The sequence below is a fragment of the Aspergillus fischeri genome, genomic scaffold (genome assembly GCF_000149645.3).
Source record: "Aspergillus fischeri NRRL 181 1099437636262 genomic scaffold, whole genome shotgun sequence".
In the NCBI taxonomy this organism is placed as follows: domain Eukaryota; kingdom Fungi; phylum Ascomycota; class Eurotiomycetes; order Eurotiales; family Aspergillaceae; genus Aspergillus; species Aspergillus fischeri.
Genome location: NW_001509764.1, coordinates 406,352 through 423,294, shown reverse-complemented (window position 1 = coordinate 423,294; position 16,943 = coordinate 406,352). Strand labels below are relative to the sequence as shown.

At 48.0% G+C, this 16,943-nt stretch overlaps 6 protein-coding genes across 6 annotated transcripts, besides 2 other annotated features; 3 read left to right on the top strand and 3 right to left on the bottom strand.

The window, feature by feature from the left end:
• Window positions 1–86: 86 nt before the first annotated feature.
• On the bottom strand, window positions 87–533 carry NFIA_095150 (cupin domain-containing protein; the record flags this gene model as incomplete). Its single annotated transcript, XM_001261791.1, has 2 exons — window positions 87–459; window positions 508–533. 2 exons carry the CDS (start codon window positions 531–533, stop codon window positions 87–89), a joined length of 399 nt encoding a protein of 132 aa, XP_001261792.1.
• A 2,306-nt stretch (window positions 534–2,839) lies between these two features.
• Window positions 2,840–2,865: a microsatellite.
• Window positions 2,841–2,865: a microsatellite.
• Window positions 2,866–4,657: 1,792 nt separating this feature from the next.
• NFIA_095140 (uncharacterized protein) lies at window positions 4,658–5,246 on the top strand (the record flags this gene model as incomplete). Its single annotated transcript, XM_001261790.1, has 2 exons — window positions 4,658–4,670; window positions 4,723–5,246. The coding sequence occupies 2 exons, from the start codon at window positions 4,658–4,660 to the stop codon at window positions 5,244–5,246; spliced, it is 537 nt and encodes a 178-aa protein (XP_001261791.1).
• Window positions 5,247–6,812: 1,566 nt separating this feature from the next.
• On the top strand, window positions 6,813–11,026 carry NFIA_095130 (ABC transporter ATP-binding protein; the record flags this gene model as incomplete). The annotated part of the gene is made up of 4 exons (XM_001261789.1): window positions 6,813–7,774; window positions 7,874–8,513; window positions 8,613–10,039; window positions 10,099–11,026. 4 exons carry the CDS (start codon window positions 6,813–6,815, stop codon window positions 11,024–11,026), a joined length of 3,957 nt encoding a protein of 1,318 aa, XP_001261790.1.
• Window positions 11,027–11,919: 893 nt separating this feature from the next.
• Window positions 11,920–12,262, bottom strand: NFIA_095120 (uncharacterized protein; the record flags this gene model as incomplete). Its single annotated transcript, XM_001261788.1, has 2 exons — window positions 11,920–12,031; window positions 12,099–12,262. The coding sequence occupies 2 exons, from the start codon at window positions 12,260–12,262 to the stop codon at window positions 11,920–11,922; spliced, it is 276 nt and encodes a 91-aa protein (XP_001261789.1).
• Window positions 12,263–13,403: 1,141 nt separating this feature from the next.
• Window positions 13,404–14,011, bottom strand: NFIA_095110 (uncharacterized protein; the record flags this gene model as incomplete). The annotated part of the gene is made up of 2 exons (XM_001261787.1): window positions 13,404–13,604; window positions 13,778–14,011. The coding sequence occupies 2 exons, from the start codon at window positions 14,009–14,011 to the stop codon at window positions 13,404–13,406; spliced, it is 435 nt and encodes a 144-aa protein (XP_001261788.1).
• Window positions 14,012–15,563: 1,552 nt separating this feature from the next.
• NFIA_095100 (NmrA/HSCARG family protein) lies at window positions 15,564–16,665 on the top strand (the record flags this gene model as incomplete). The annotated part of the gene is made up of 3 exons (XM_001261786.1): window positions 15,564–16,139; window positions 16,193–16,534; window positions 16,582–16,665. The coding sequence occupies 3 exons, from the start codon at window positions 15,564–15,566 to the stop codon at window positions 16,663–16,665; spliced, it is 1,002 nt and encodes a 333-aa protein (XP_001261787.1).
• Window positions 16,666–16,943: the final 278 nt, after the last annotated feature.

The following is a 16,943-nucleotide window of genomic DNA, read 5'->3' as shown; positions in this document are numbered from 1 at the left end:
ATGCGTTACAGTGAACGAGCCCAACATAATCAACGGCCATGTCTACTACTGCCCAGCTTCAAAGTAGCTAGACCTGGACTAATACGCTAAATGCGTATATACTCCTCATCGATCTGAATCAGTGCCGCCATCCCCTCACGTTCGTATACGTCCGAGTCCAAGACCAAAACAGACATCAGTGTGGCCGGTTCTGTCGGACTAGCATTGTCGCTGATGCGGTGATGGCAACCGGGGGCTTCATACCACGTGCCTCCTGCCTGGATCACCTTCATCGGGTCGTCATTCATCTTGTTCAGAAGAGTGCCGCTCACGACGTAGGCCGAGACTGAGGCGCCACCGTGCCGATGGGGTGGAGTCGATCCGTTTGGGGGAAATTCCACGCGCAGGCCAATGATTGTCTTGCCGGGACAATTGACAAGGTTGTACGAGTAAACCACATTAATCGCAGGCATGGGACGACTGCCAGAATTAGATTTTACCCAGTGGAAACACGTGAGTAATTCCTACCTCGGATCATAGGTTGGCTCTTCCATTTTATCGAATTAATGTAGACTTCTCAAGCTTCCTTAAGCCAAATTGTTCTGTGCGTTGGCTAGCCGGTACCCCGTGGGAAAGTTGGTGATATTTACACCTCAAGGACCAAGCTTGTGCCAATACGTAATACCCGGAGAACGGGTATTCAACAGTGATCGGAAAGAGTAACCCGCATGTGTCTCGTTGCGGTATGTACATCTATGAAATCTATTGACACCATTGATAGGGGATACCCGAGACACCGGTTCGGTTCGGGTACTCGATGCGGATAGCCTACCGGTCAGGAATTAGAGTGTAACGTGCCCGATGATTGTTATAACGACTTGCTTTCACCCAGTCTTCCACTTTCCATTTCTTCCTTCCTCAGAAATATTTTGTATGCTAGTCTTATATAGATTTAGCAACACGGGACTGAGCCCGTTTCATAGAGCAGCACTTCAACAAAACACTCCAAGAGTCCATCAATGGTAGCCTTTCAGTGCTTTTTAATCTAGAGGAAGTGTCGTCCGAAAGGAGCAGCCAGCTACTCTTAAAGACGGCTGATAGGCCGCGTAAAGTGTCAGAGCTTGGAAATTTTACTAGCACAAGCATTCCTTTTGACGCAGTGTGGGCAGACGATACGGCACATCTAGGAGTCCCGTCCATAGCCGAAGGCCAGGATCCGGATAGGGGAGTTATTGACAAACTAGTGCTGTCGCAGGGTACAGTAGTATATAACAGCGTTGATCCTGGCAGGATCTCTGCATGTTTTATCGCTGGTCCAATAAAGCTTGCGATCGAATACATGACTGGGGTAGAAGGTATCAAATACAGCATTAAATAGCTTATGTCAAAGAGATAAGAAATTTGTAAAGCAGAACTCATCCGCCTCTACTCGTAGGTGCGGAATCCCTAACAAGTGAGCTGTCTATACGGAATCAGAGCAGTGTCTGCATATTGGTCAAAAGAACGGTGCTAAGATGTAGTTGGGAGTCGAAAAGCACATGAAGCGCCATGGTGATTGGATGGGTGAACAGTAATAGCGTCCGAGATGTCGCTCGCTGTTATCTGTTATTGGGAGGCTCTGCAACTCAAGGCTACTGGATAGGTTTATCAGCCCCTGGATATAATGCGGTCGAATTCAGGTGCGTCGAATAGGTACGGTTGACTTACGCTCGCTGGCTTTCTCAGGATTAGGGAACGAATGATAGTAAATACTCCAGATGATCGGTATATTGGTGTTATTATGGCCCATTGTGGTATTGACCTCGTTTATGCTAGCTGCCCTATTCTGAGCGCATGGTGCCGCCCGGAAAAGTTGATATATATTATTCTATATCGGATATTTCTCTTGCGGAGTTTCTTGAGCTTAGGCCCTATGAACGGGTCTAAAGAACCCAAGCCTGACACCTTGATGATGCCTGTAAGCTCTATGCATGACACACGAACGACTGTCTGCTCATTTACAGAATAAAGGCAACTATACCAAAAGCAACCTAAGAGTACGTACTATTTATTTCGGTGATCTCTCTCCCTTCTTCTTCTCACACTCTGTAAATCACGTCGATAACCTCTAAAAGCAATATAGACTTAATCTGCCGGCAGAAGGACTGACCTGCCTCCTTAAGATTCGAAATACAGATTTCATGACATTCATAAAGGTTGCACAGAATATATATAAGCGGTCAAAATCTCTCCATCCGTCAACATTATGCTTGCGGGAAAACTATCAAGATCGCAGGTGCTATACTTTAACTTGCCGGATTTTAGAAATGACCTAGTCTCTCTGCCATTGTAGCTCCGCATCCAAGTAACTATTCTTACACGTGTTGTCTCATAGCTGCTTGCCAATATCTATATAGATTTACTTAGAGCGTTGGAGCGGGATGAGAGGCTTTCAATCCTAAAGAATATATCTCCATATCCGAGAATCTGGCATTGGGATTAATCTTCTCGGGCGACTAATGGCGGAAAGACTGTATTACAATGCTCGATTCAACAATCTTGCAAAGTTGAGGAACACAGTGTCTAATAGGAGAAGGTCGATAATGCGGAAAAAGTTGGATAGCCTTAGGAAGTTCAGGCGATCAAAGGCAGCTGCAATTGAAGCTTTGTTTTTGATCTTGACCTACCACGCAAAAGTAGATAAATATTAAAGTTTTGACATACGATATTTACAATATTTGGGCAGAGTGGGCGTCTTGGTAGACTGCGCACTGTGAAGGTTGTCTCGGCAAGAGCTCCAGAGGAAAGCCGGAGACGCTTTCAACAGCGTGTCCACTCTGCTAGAAGATACTAAATCACGCCGGAGTGCCAAAAAGCCAGATTTTTTTTTTTTTTTTTTTTTTTTTTAGATTTCCAGGTCGGGGCTTGCTTGAGGGAGATCGTTTGGTCGTACATGATAAGAAACCCATATTTCATCTTAGGGATGTACATGTAGCGTGATATCTGTCTTAAATTTACCACACCCATAATCCGTTAGCATAATTAGAGACAACAACGAGAACCCAAATCGCAGAAGCCGCTTTGACATAAAAGAGCTCTGGCCTACCTAGATAATATCTGAACTCTGCGTGATCATTTAGCGTGACATTTTTCAGGTTGTGCATCTATGGAGTTTTCATTTCTCCCACTGCTTGCAAGTGGCCTTGCGCATTTACATCACAATATCCAGGACCGTTCTCTCACTGTGCCGTTCACACATGTTTTGTAGTCTCCGAACCAGGAAGGGATGTTTAAAGCACGAAATACTGAGGAAACGCGCAGTCCAGAATTCGGCACCCATGTCACTAGCAGCTTGCCTGGTCGTTGCAGGTTCAACCTTCGCGTCGAATTAAAACTATCGCACACCCCGGAAAAAATAACGTTGAATTCGGCGTCCGTTTCATATTCGCTTATACCAAAGGGATCTGTATAGGCTCTTCCACTCCCTGGCGATAAACGTGTTAAAGCGAGCAAGATTAGAAGGAATATAATTGGCTAGTACTTAGGACATCTCCAGGTGCCTTACAGTAAGCGGCTTCTGTCTAAGCATTTCTTCATATTATTCTAACTAAAGAGCCTTCTTTCCAGGGTTTCTAAGAAAAACCCATGTTGATATGGTTCTAAACCTAGCGGGTCAAGCAGGGTTCTTTCTTTGCTGAGTACGCCACCATGGGTGAAATGGTCAATGTACGGCGGACTAATTGTACAAAAGGAACTTCTGGATTTTTTTATTATTCGCCACATATATTACCTAATATCACTACCTCCATAAATCTCCTACCAAAATATAGTAAAGCTTAGTTGCTATAGCAGCATACTAATATATTAAGTACATAAGGGATACTATATTATACTCTAAAGAGTAGGTCAAGCCTTACAGAGCAGAGAAGTTATATGGTACGTTATATTATGTAAGGGTATAATATAGCACTCTAAAGAGTAGGTTAAGCTAGGTAGAAGTTATAAGTGCTATAGGCTAGAAGGTTAGTTAAACCTATAACCTTAGTTTAGATGATAAGAAATTACTAAAGAGGTCTAACTAGGGGCCGTGACAACCATTAACTGGGTTTAACCAGTGTGCTACTACATTAAAAGTTACTTCTCATGGTTGTTCAATTAAATTATTGAAGCTAGGCTGATCTGACGCTTTCTATGGTGTATTATCCTTGCATAGTAACTCAGCAAAGATTCAGAGAAATTCCTAGAGTAAGTCTAAGGCCTTTAACAGGCACATTCATACCAAAATATATGTAAAGGTAGTGCTCTAGCACTAATTGATTATTATGTAAGATTGCCTAGAGGTGAATTACTATATTAATAAAAGTAACTAGCCAGATTTGGTGCATAAAAAGCACGCCAAGTCAATAGCTTGCCACTAGGGGAGGGGGTAGACTAGGTTAGCAGTTCCCAGCTGATTCCTCATCGCAGTGCCTACAGACAGGAAAATAGAACTACCTGATCCCTTCCCCAGCAGGAGTCTGAATTCAAACAAGCTTTGTTCGAATATTCCAGCTTTATGTATTCCCTACCCAGCAGAGGTGACACAGATTAGCAGGAAGCCGCCTGCTTATCCATTGCCTTGAACGCGTTACGCATAGAAACCCCTTTCCGCGGCCCTGACTGAGACTATTGCGAAGGTCTGCATTTAGCTGAACCCACTATGTCCTCGCTTGGTGAGTGGTCTCTAAAAAGACACACAGAAGCAATTTCTCATGACCCCGCCAGGGACTCCATCTCACGTTGAAACATCGATTCTTACACTTCCCCCTACGACTACTGCAACTGGTCCAACAACCATCTATGTCACCTCCACAGAGACGAGCTCGAGCACACACGCGTCCACATCAAGCATAGTCTCAGACGTCGCGAGCTCTGCCACGCACACATTCACATCAAGCATAGCCACAGACGTCGCCAGCTCTACCTCTTTAGGAGCAACTGTATCCTCCGACGCACCTAGCGCGTCCGATGGATTAGGGACGGGGGCAAAAGCGGGTATTGGGGTTGGAGTATCCTTGGGAATCCTTCTACTTGGGGCGTTGGTTGCATATATCATATTACTGCGGAGGAGGTTGAGAAAGGCGAGTAGAGAGAATGCACTGCCTGTTGGACCTGCGATACCACCACATGGTATTCTAGAGTTGGGAACGGAGGGCCAGAAGTATGAGCTGATGGGCGACAAAGCATGGCCTGAGCCTTCTGCTGTGGGTACAAATGGCAGGGCACATGCGCATGAGTTGGAGTCATAGAGCTATGCTATCCTGTCCAAGAGATGCACTCCTGGCTTAAGGTTCCATTTCTCCTTTACGGATTTCTGACGTATGAGAGGACAGCGCTGAATGTTTCACGGTTCAAAGGAACTATAACGTCTTGGTGTCGAATACACAGTAGCCTCCGGATTGTGCAGAGGCCATCGAAGAGATGAGCTAATCCTGTAATCCAGCGCTTGGACTGACTCCGACTGAGACATCACGGCTGCCCGACTGAATCTGTGGCCCAGATCACGGCATGGCATTATGACAATGGCAAATACTGCGCCACTGATAAATGGTTTGGATTGCAGCAGGTGATTTCAAAGGCAGCAATATCAGCTCATCAGTCCTCATGATCCAGGCGGTGCTTCCACTTCGATAACAGTATCTATAGCCACTCACATGAAAGCGCGGCCTTTCAGTTTATGAATCTTGATCGTAGTCTACATGTATGAGCATGTACTCTACTGCGGTGAGTTTTTGCAAAAAAAAAAAAAATGCGACTTTTTTGTGCCAGTGAGAATTGGCAGAATATAAACTATGTCTGAATATACCAGTAGCACATCCTGTACGGGTTGAGGAATCAGCAAGCCTGTGACTTTCTTACTTCGCTGCCTTTCCCCTGGGCAAGAGCATCTCCTTTGGGACGTCAAGAATCGACTTTCCTGAATACTTGTCCCTAGTGACCAGGTGTCTTTCTCTCCTAGATGCCGATATCTCCTCTCGCCAAATCTACCCCAGCATAAATGACACTACTCAGCAAGAGCGCGTAAATTCTGAAGCAATTGCGCTCGCTCACCGAATTCTGTGGGTTATCTCGGCTGGAGGAATTGGCGTATAGAACCGTCCAAACTGGCAATAAGCATCATTTTCACCACCCAGTAAGAGAGAACAAGCAATAGCAACGCAAAGGCCGTACGTCTGAGCAATCTTTCATGTTTAGCTGATACCGATACCTTGGCTTGGGTTGAAGGGACAGGAGCCTTCGAAAGACAGGGCTGGTACTTGCAGGTACTCGAGGATCTTAGCGACGATGAGCCGTACTGACTCGGTGGCATTTGGCACAATACAATTCATGACGGACGGGGTCGTGCGACTATCCAGTGCCTGCAATCGGCAACCCATCGCTGCTGATCCGGATGCGCATTGCGGAGGCATTCAGTCCAATCCATGCTTCGACTTGGGGATCAAGTCGACCTCAGTCCTCTAACAATGCAAAACCAACATCCGCTTTTTCCAATGCACTTGCAAGCGTGAGGCCTGCCATGTATCTAAAGCGAGTCAGACTCACTGCTGGCCTATCCAAGTGCTGACTAAATTTAACAACATCCCTGCAATACAGCAATATTAATCGGGCTACTGTACCCATATCCTGGTCGCTCCCCACTGATCCCAAACAAAGAAAACGCGTCGGCAGGAGAACTCAGGACACTCAGGGACGTAAACAAAACGCGAGCATTCACTCAGCCTCGCCTCAACGATCCTCTAGCTTCATCCTCACTCCATTCCTGGACTTGATCACCATAACTGACTGCCACTGAATGATTGCTGGACTTCCTCACCATGCCGAGTCACGACCTTGGAGACCAAAAAGCGCCGGTTCAGGCAGGCCAAGACGCCGCGACTACCGACCCTCCCTTGAACCCAGTCGGCTCAGCGCCGGCAGACAGAAATGGGGAAGATGGTGATCCGTTCAAGCATCTGCCCGAGCACGAGAGAGTCATCCTCAAGAGACAGTTGGATCTGCCCGCCACCAAGCTCAATTACATGACGCTGTATCGCTATGCGACACGGAATGACAAGGTCGTCCTCGTCATTGCCTCGCTCGCAGCAATCATCGGCGGTGCACTCATGCCTCTGATGACCGTCCTGTTTGGAGGTCTTGCAGGCACCTTCCGCAGCTTCCTACTGGGCGACATATCTGACGGCCAATTCACCAGCGAGCTTGCCAGATTCTCTCTGTACTTCCTCTACCTCGCTTTTGGCGAGTTTGTGATGGTGTACCTGGCCACGGTCGGTTTCGTGTACGCCGGTCAACACATCACAGCAAAAATCAGACAGCAGTTCTTGGCCGCCATTTTGAGGCAGAATATTGCATTTTTCGACGAGCTCGGCGCGGGTGAGATCACCACACGCATCACGGCAGACACCAATCTTGTCCAGGAAGGTATCTCAGAGAAAGTGGGATTGACATTGACAGCCGTCGCCACCTTTGTGGCCGCGTTCGTGATTGGTTTCGTCAGATACTGGAAGCTCACGCTGATTCTGTGTTCCACTGTCGTTGCCATTGTTGTGACATTGGGCGCCGTGGGCTCGTTCATAGCCAAGCTCAGCAAGAAATACCTCGGCCATTTCGCTGAAGGAGGAACGGTTGCGGAAGAGGTCCTCAGCTCGATCCGAAATGCGGCTGCGTTCAATACCCAAGAGAAGCTGGCTCGACGATACGATGGGTATCTCGTCGAAGCAGAGAAGTCCGGGTTCAAGCTCAAGTCCACCACCAGCTCAATGATTGGTTTTCTCTTTCTGTAAGTACAGCGAGTGACACATAATCTTGCCATCCAAATGACGGTCTCTTGGATTACCTCAAACAGCCCCAGTGTTCTGACCTTGCCTCCAATTTTTAGGTACATCTACCTCAACTACGGACTGTCTTTCTGGATGGGCTCCCGCTTTCTGGTGAACGGGTCCGTTGGATTAGCGCAAATCCTCACTATTCAAATGGCCATCATGATGGGGGCTTTTGCCCTCGGGAATATTACACCGAATATCCAAGCCATCACCACAGCGGTCGCCGCAGCCAACAAGATCTACGCAACCATTGATCGTGTCTCACCCCTCGACCCTTTATCGGCCGAGGGGCAGAAGCTGGAGGAACTGCAAGGAAATGTGGAACTCGAGAATATCAGACACATATACCCTTCCCGCCCCGAAGTTGTTGTAATGGATGATGTGAGCTTACTGATCCCTGCAGGCAAGACTACTGCGCTTGTTGGGGCTTCAGGCTCTGGGAAAAGCACTATAATCGGGCTGGTTGAGCGTTTCTACGATCCTGTCGGGGGAAGCGTATACATTGATGGCCATGATATCAAAGACCTGAATCTACGCTGGTTGCGACAACAAATTTCTCTGGTGAGCCAGGAGCCTACCTTGTTCGCTACTACGATATTCGGCAATATCAAGCACGGTTTGATCGGAACAGCGCACGAGCATGAGTCTGAAAAAGCGATTTGGGAGCTGGTCGAACGTGCTGCTCGGATGGCAAACGTAAGTAAGGCAAATGCCATGACTCTCCTGCCCCAGACACACAACCCCTCTCTGATCGTACCATATACGATACGATGTTCTGACCTAGTTGCTTTTCAGGCCCACGACTTCATCACCTCCCTTCCCGAGGGCTACGAAACTGACATTGGCGAGCGAGGGTTCCTTCTCTCAGGAGGTCAGAAACAACGCATTGCCATTGCTAGGGCCATGGTTAGCAATCCTAAGATCCTGCTACTTGACGAAGCAACATCCGCACTCGACACAAAGAGCGAGGGAGTTGTGCAAGCCGCACTCGACAAAGCTGCCCAGGGACGAACCACCGTGATCATTGCTCACCGACTGTCTACTATCAAGAATGCGGACAATATTGTGGTTATGTCCCACGGACGTGTTGTTGAACAGGGCACCCACGATGACCTTCTCCAGAAGAAAGGGGCTTACTACAACTTGGCCGAGGCTCAGCGAATCGCGATGCAGCAAGAGTCTAGAAACCAAGATGAAGATCCCATACTGCCTGAAACCGATTACGATTTACGGCGACCCGAACTCAAGGAGAATCGCTACATCTCAGACAAAGAGGTTCCAGGAGAAGACCCTGATGACCTTCAGGTGGACAAGACACGATCAGACAAGACCGCATCGAGAACGGCACTTGCGAAGAAGGGGCAAGAGGACATTGCCGACAACTATACCTTGTTCACGCTGATACGGTTTGTCGCTGGTTTGAACAAAAAAGAATGGAAATATATGGTCTTTGGACTTTTACTCTCGGCCGTCTGTGGTGGAGGTAATCCAACACAAGCTGTCTTCTTCGCCAAGTGCATTACAGCCCTTTCGCTTCCTCTTTCCGAGAGCTCTGAGATACGACGACAGGTCAATTTCTGGTCGCTGATGTATTTGATGCTGGCCTTTGTACAGCTGCTCGCTCTCATCTCTCAGGGTATTGCGTTCTCTTACTGCACAGAGCGACTTACCCATCGGGTTCGCGACCGAGCATTTCGATATATCCTCCGGCAAGACATTGCCTTTTTCGACAAACGTTCCTCGGGCGCTCTCACTTCTTTCCTGTCCACTGAGACCTCCCACCTGGCTGGGCTGTCTGGGATTACTCTTATGACGATTCTCTTGCTGGTCACCACCTTAGTTGCCGCCTGCGCCATTGGTCTGGCCGTAGGGTGGAAGCTTACTCTGATGTGCATGTCCACCATCCCCCTTCTTCTCGCATGTGGGTACTTCCGTTTGGCCATGCTGGTCCGACTCGAGAAGGAGAAGAAGAAAGCCTACGAAAAGTCTGCAAGCTATGCCTGCGAGGCCACTTCAGCCATCCGAACCGTGGCTTCCTTGACCCGCGAGGCGGACGTTTGCAATCACTACCACGAACAGCTCCTCCCGCAGGGCCGCAGGTTAGTGTGGTCGGTTCTCAAGTCATCCGTTCTCTACGCGGCATCTCAATCACTTCAATTCCTTTGCATGGCTCTTGGCTTTTGGTATGGAGGTATCTTGTTCGGCAGACACGAATATTCCATGTAAGTAGAAGAACAATGGCCGGAACAGACGCTATATTGGTTCTAACCCTTATGTTTAGGTTCCAATTCTTTTTGTGTTTCAGCGCAGTCATCTTCGGGGCGCAGTCGGCAGGGACTATCTTCAGTTTTGCACCGGATATTGCCAAAGCCAGGCACGCTGCTGCTAGTCTCAAGGCCCTCTTTGACCGGACGCCGGATACCGACACCTGGAGCCATGATGGCGAGATGGTCCAGAGTATAGAAGGCCATGTCGAGTTCAGAAACGTGCACTTCAGGTACCCGACGCGACCAAACCAGCTCGTTCTGCGAGGTCTCAATCTGCACATCAAGCCCGGGCAGTATGTTGCGTTCGTCGGACCTAGTGGATGTGGCAAGTCCACTGCAATTGCCCTCTTGGAGAGATTCTACGATCCAGTCCTCGGCGGGGTCTATGTCGACGGCAAGGAAATATCGTCCTTCAACATCAACAGTTACCGGTCCCGTCTCGCACTTGTCAGCCAAGAGCCAACGCTTTACCAAGGTACCATCCGTGAGAACATTATGCTGGGTACGGACCGAGAGGACGTCTCAGAGGATGAAATGGTTCTTTGTTGCAAGAACGCAAACATCTACGATTTCATAATCAGTCTACCAAACGGCTTCGATACCCTCGTCGGTAGCAAGGGCAGCATGCTGTCAGGTGGCCAGAAGCAACGTCTTGCAATAGCTCGAGCATTGCTCCGCAACCCCAGAATCCTTCTGCTGGATGAGGCCACGTCTGCTCTCGATTCAGAATCTGAAAAGCTCGTGCAAGCTGCTCTGGATACCGCAGCTCAAGGCCGCACGACGATCGCCGTAGCGCATCGTCTCAGTACGGTGCAAAAAGCAGACATGATCTATGTGTTCAACCAAGGCCGCATCATCGAGTGTGGAACTCATTCTGAGCTGATGCAGAAGCGGTCGGCATACTTTGAGCTTGTCACCTTGCAGAATTTGGGCGAAATGTGAATGAATCTCTACCTGGGGATCCCGAATCATTGGCCCTCCGGTGGGATAGTGACTATTAAATTGACGCTTTTTCTTTTCTTTGATTCCTTTTTTGGTGCCTGATGGCTATGGTCATCCTTTATATATTTACTTTACTAAGTACTCGCGCTGATTGTGGACAGTGGACAGAGTAGTGGTTCAGACAACGCGATGGTCTCTAGCTCTCATGGGGAGTGATAGCAATATAATACCACTAGGTCCAAAAGGCGTCCGAACATGGTCCTTATCAGCCTAGAGTCTCATATCCATTATTATAGTGGTATTATCTTTATCATAGGGTCTACGAGGACCATATTTTCTGGGCAAATAGCTAGTCACCACCAACTAGCATGTGGCCGCGCTTATTCATAATACACACCAACCCAGGAAGCAAGAGCACTAAGTCCAAATACTATGTTCTCAGATAGTGGCATAATAAGCACTAACAACCAACACCCCGTCAAATTAATTGGAATCATTTCGCCGAGCTTGTCATGGAAACCTATGTTCTTCCGGTGTATCCGGCTGGCATCTCCAATGGGCTCTCTGCACAGCCTCCACACGATGCAATGTCTCAACAATGCGACAGATCGTAGGAAACCCATCAAGAAGCAGTCCGTATCTTTCCGCGGTCCATATCGCAGGCAAGAGACACACATCTGCGAGCGTAATATTTTCGCCATAACTATACGTTCCACTACTGTCCTTAACCACGCGCTCGTACTTGGCCAAACCTTGTTCGATCCAGAACTTATCCCACTCACAATTTCCCGTGGCAGCCGCTGTTTCAGTTGCGGGACAAGGAAACTGCTCACAGATCCGGCGACACACTCGGGCGGTGGTCAAGGGATGGATGTCTGACGCGATGATATTCATCAAGCAGCGAACTGTTGCTCGCCCTTCTGGGTCCGTTTCTGGCGGGAGGAGACCTTTTCGGGTTTCTGATGGCGGATATCTCTCTTCCAGATACTCCAGCGCGGCGAGTGACTGCCATATTACAGTGGACTTGCTGGCTTTGTGGTTTGAGCAAGACTGGCCTTCTTCCACGACCAACGTTGGGACTAAGCCGGACGGGTTTATTTCTTTGTAGGCAGCCGCGTTTGGTTCGTCGACTGAGATATACACATAATTGATGTCCTTGAGCTGGAGCGCAAGACGCAGGCGTGCAGAGCAGTCCGAGTACCATTTGGCATAGAGAATCACTTGAGGAGAGGACATATTCGAGCCTGAAGGGAGAGATGAAGTGAGAATTGAGTTGGATTTACCGGGGCGCTGACTCGTATTTATGTGGGTCCCATCTGCCTTTGCAGTTTTAGTCTCATTCGGACTATAGTAGTGTCATTTGTCCCTGGAAGTGTCGTATCATGCTGACTTATCTATCGTATCGCAAATAAGGCGAAGTTTCGGGGAGGATAGTGTCGCGGTCATATTGAGCAAATAGTCCTGAGCTATTGTCTGGCAGTAGAATCAGCAGAACCGTGCAGTAGCATCGATGGGTTGCATACCACACCGAATAGATTCTTTGAGAAGATGATTCAGTTCTCATCCTTCAACACAGCTAGGGTTGTTATTTGCGCGGGTTGGGCTCGGTTTAGGCCCTTTTAGAACCCAACCCATAACCCAAAGGTTCCGGGGTAGTAAACCTATTAGGCCCTTCAATTCTTCACCACCTGCCTAATCTAGTTAGTGTGTATTTATTTTTTGATACCATACTAGCAGTAGTAGCATCCTAGCATAGAAATCTAACCTAGGCTAGTGTAATCTAATTACTATGTACTATAATTAAAACCCATTTTCAGAACCTAAACCCAGATGGGTTCTAGTTTCTAGAACCCAACTAGCTCGTGGGCCTTAGGCCCTCGGCCCGAACCCAGCCCAGAGCGGTTTGGGCCGGGTTGGGTTCGGGTTTTTGCGTTGGGTTTAACCACACGGAGTGATGGTGAAATCTCATACGGAGTGTGGTTCTACACTTTCCAGTACCACAGTGACCACGATCGGAATGGCCGCTCGGTTGTGGGTTACGTTGTCAGCATGCTTCGACCCTCCCCATGAGAGGGTCTAATTTCCTCCGGTTTAATAATAGCTGAAAGTTTTAACACTTGAGGGCGTCATCCATGCCTACATAGGAAGCCAGAAACGGGAAATAGAGCTAGTTAGATCTGTCTAGAGAGAACGCGAGAGAGAGAAGACAGCGAGGCCTAAATAGGCCGGAGAAGCAGGGAGAGAGCAAACAGTGGCTGCTGGTCCTGCAAAGACCCGCGGAAACATCCGCCGAACAGGAGGAATCTCCGCCAATACTACATAATGGATATTGGTATCTCACGTGGAAATTAACATTGAGAAAGGGAAGAACAAAAACTCAAAATCCGTGTTCCCGGGGTTCTGTCTCCGTGGAATCCCACAGTTTCTCTGCCATCTTTGGATCGTTGACCATTGGGCTCCCGTGGAATTCTACTCCGACTGGATAGTAGAAGGCAGCTTGTTTGACATCTTCATTTGGACCGGTGGCGGTCCAGAGCTCATTGAGCGCTCCATCCTTGACAGGGATCACGAAGAATCGCTTCGAAATAAATATAAAGGAATCAGAATCTTGTAAGACTGTTTGAGGCTAGAGGAGATGTTGGTGCTGGCATTGCTGCCGGGGTGGACGGCAACGGACTTGATTCTGGGGTATAGTTTCGCAAGTTGCCTTGTGAAGTAGACATTAGCGAGCTTAGATTGACTGTAACGGACCCATGTACTCGTAGAGGCCATAGGAGACTTGACTTCGGAAAGAAGCAAGCCTTCTTTTGGGCCTTGATTATGGGCGGAGGAACTTAGGTTGATAATTCGGACGTTGCTGTTGGGTGCATTGGCGGTCTGCTCCAGGACTGGAAGTAATAATTTGGTCAAAAGGGCGTAACCCATGTGATTGGTGCCAAACTGAACTTCATAACCATCCTGTGTGGTTGCCGCGGGAGTTGTCATGATACCGGCATTACTGATAGGATATCTAGCCCACTGGAAGAGGCTAATACGCTCCGAGTCGCTTTCTTGACCGAGGCAAACGATGCCAGGCCCATCTCGAGGAAGGATATTCTGGCATCAGGAACGCTTTGCTTGATCTCCCTTATCGCCGTTGCTGCTTTTTCTTCGCTGAGCTATATATGGGGGATACCGGCACTCAAGATAGGAAACAGTCAGAGCTGATAGTATATACGCTACACTTTGGTATTCAGTGTACATGAGAAGACGCCTACTGAATGACCCCGACGGTGTTTACACTCGAATTCCAGTATCGAAAAGGATCTCTTGATACAATTTCGTTTGTCACTTACAAGCCTACGCGCAACCGCCTTTAGATCAGCAAATATATTAAATCCTAGTCTGTGTCTTTCAAATCGTACATATATAGCATTCCATGCTGAAAGTTTTCTGGGGCTATTAGTACTAGTCGGTAGTTGATATTCCTCGTGCGTTATAAGAACTCCATATATCTGGCCCTATACAATTGGATCAAGTTATTATACCGCATTCATTACGTTCTCGAGCGATTATCACAACTACATAGCATGAAAAGTCAGGACTCGAAGATAGCCCTAGCTTCCAACAGGTTCATTCAAGTCTCTGACTGCACTGTCCTCACGATATCGGCCGCTGGTTCCACCTTCTTGACCATCCCAATTCCTGATCCTGCCTATACCGTTGCGGCACCCATCAATGGCGCCTCTACTGAATGCGACAGCTCATGGAGTTGGCTGCGAATATCTGTCATAGTCAATCCTTGATGTAGGTCTTCAAAGATTGCATTCCGTTTGCACCGACCGTCATGTACCTTCGGTCAAGGTTTGGAGCCCCAGATATCATCAAATACTCTCAATCAAACTGTTGAATTTCCGCCATCAAAGGTATTGAAAACTTTCTTTTCTTTCTCTCGAACGACGGGTCTAGCCTGGCTTCGTCAGCGCCTAGGTTCTACGTATTGTACTAAGGATATTATTTCCCACCTACCTGGTCTAGTTAGTATAGGCTAGGTTAGAGCCAAGACGGAGATGATGAAAAATCAAAAAAGACCTGCAGATACAAACTTGCCCAGAGCTTTGTGAAAGGTGGAGCGAGCTCATAAGTTACCCACTCAGTATTGTCATAGACTCATAGGTTATGGAGGAAGCGGATAACTCAAACTTTGGGATGTTCGGGAAGTGGGAATCAATCACTAATCGTTTATTCCACATCGTCGATCGTCATTAATAATCCTGATTAATCGGGTTGGTAGTTAAGCCAAAAACCTGATGACTAAGGCGCTGAAGGAGAGTGCGATACTTGGGCAGAACCACATTCGAGCTGATTGTATAATTACTGAACTAGACTGCGTTAGAGAAAGTCGCCGAAGCCCCCGAGTACTCATCGGTTTGTCCAGTGGAGAATTCCAAACAGTGGTTCGGCCGCAAGAGCAACTATAAGTTGGACTGGCTTTTCCATCAACCAGCTAATCCGTCGTCCATCAGCTCACGATAAATATCCGCTAGCTGTATTCTACATGGCGACAAAGAAACTGATTGTTATCATTGGGGCAACGGGAAACCAGGGCGGCTCAGTCGCTCAAGTTTTTCTGCAGGAGCCGCAATGGCGTGTCCGCGCAGTCACCAGGAACCCTGCCAGCGCAAAAGCTCAAGCCCTGGCTGCCCGCGGCGCGGAGGTTGTCCAAGCAGACTTGGATTTGCCATCTACGCTCTCTTCGGCCTTTGAGAACGCGAACGTCATTTTCGCCGTCAGTGACTTCTGGGGTATACTCGGTGATCCTGCCAACACAGCCAAGGCGAAGGACCAGCCGCTCAATGTCTGGGCTGCTAACCATGAGACCGAGCAACTGAAGGGCGTTATTGATGCTGCCGCAAAGGTACCTACGCTGGAACGCTTCGTGTTATCGTCTCTTTCCGACGCGACGAAGTGGTCTAGGGGAAAGTACACGCACGTCTATCATTTCGACTCGAAGGCCAAGGCAGAGGCGTACGCAAGAGAAACCTATCCTGAACTTTGGAAGAAGACCAGCGTCTTCCAGGCGGGGTTCTTCCTGAGTAATTACGTATCACTTCCGGTCTTCCAGCCCCAGATGGTAAGTTCTTCACTCATTGACTTGGCCGTCTGATGAGTGCTGACACTCTCTAGACAGCGAACGGTGTAGCCCAGTTCGTGGGGCAGCTAGACCCAGACCTTAAACTGCCTTTCATCGCCGCGGAAGAAGACACTGGACCAATTGTGAAGGCCCTTGTGCAAGAAGCGGCTGGGAAGAACGTCATTGCCTATAGAGAGTGGAGCTCTTTACGCGAGCTCTCAAAGGCATTTACGCAGGCCACCGGGATCAAAGCAGAATGTATTAGGCTGGAAAAAGGACAATCGAACCTTTCCCTCCCGCCTGAGCTCAGTCGCGAATTAGATGAGAATTGGGCTTATTGCAATGAGTTTGGATACGAGGGCCGAGATGACCCTACAATCATCCACCCCAAAGACGTGAGTTCATGACCGGTGTCATGCTTTTCAACTGCTAACCTTCTTAGTTGGATTCGCCCCCTCAGTTGGACAGTATAGTAAATTACTTCAGGAAGCAGGACTGGTCCACACTCTTCACACAAGAGAAGTAGTTCTCCAAGAGCTCCTGCACAGGGAGACTATTTGCTGTCCGCTGAATTCTCACTCTTTAGCCTAGCTTTCTAAGTGTACTTAGTGCAGCATTTATTAGCTGCTAGTTTTAGTGAATGAGACATGGAAATCTATGTATGTCAGTGTTGATTGCTTGTGCCACATTTCATAACTAAAGGTTAATAATTTAGCTGCTTTAGGAGTAGCTAAAGAGGGGATGAATTCTACTTTAATAGCTCTTTTCCCCTTAATATATATACTAGGAGAGAGAAGATAATTT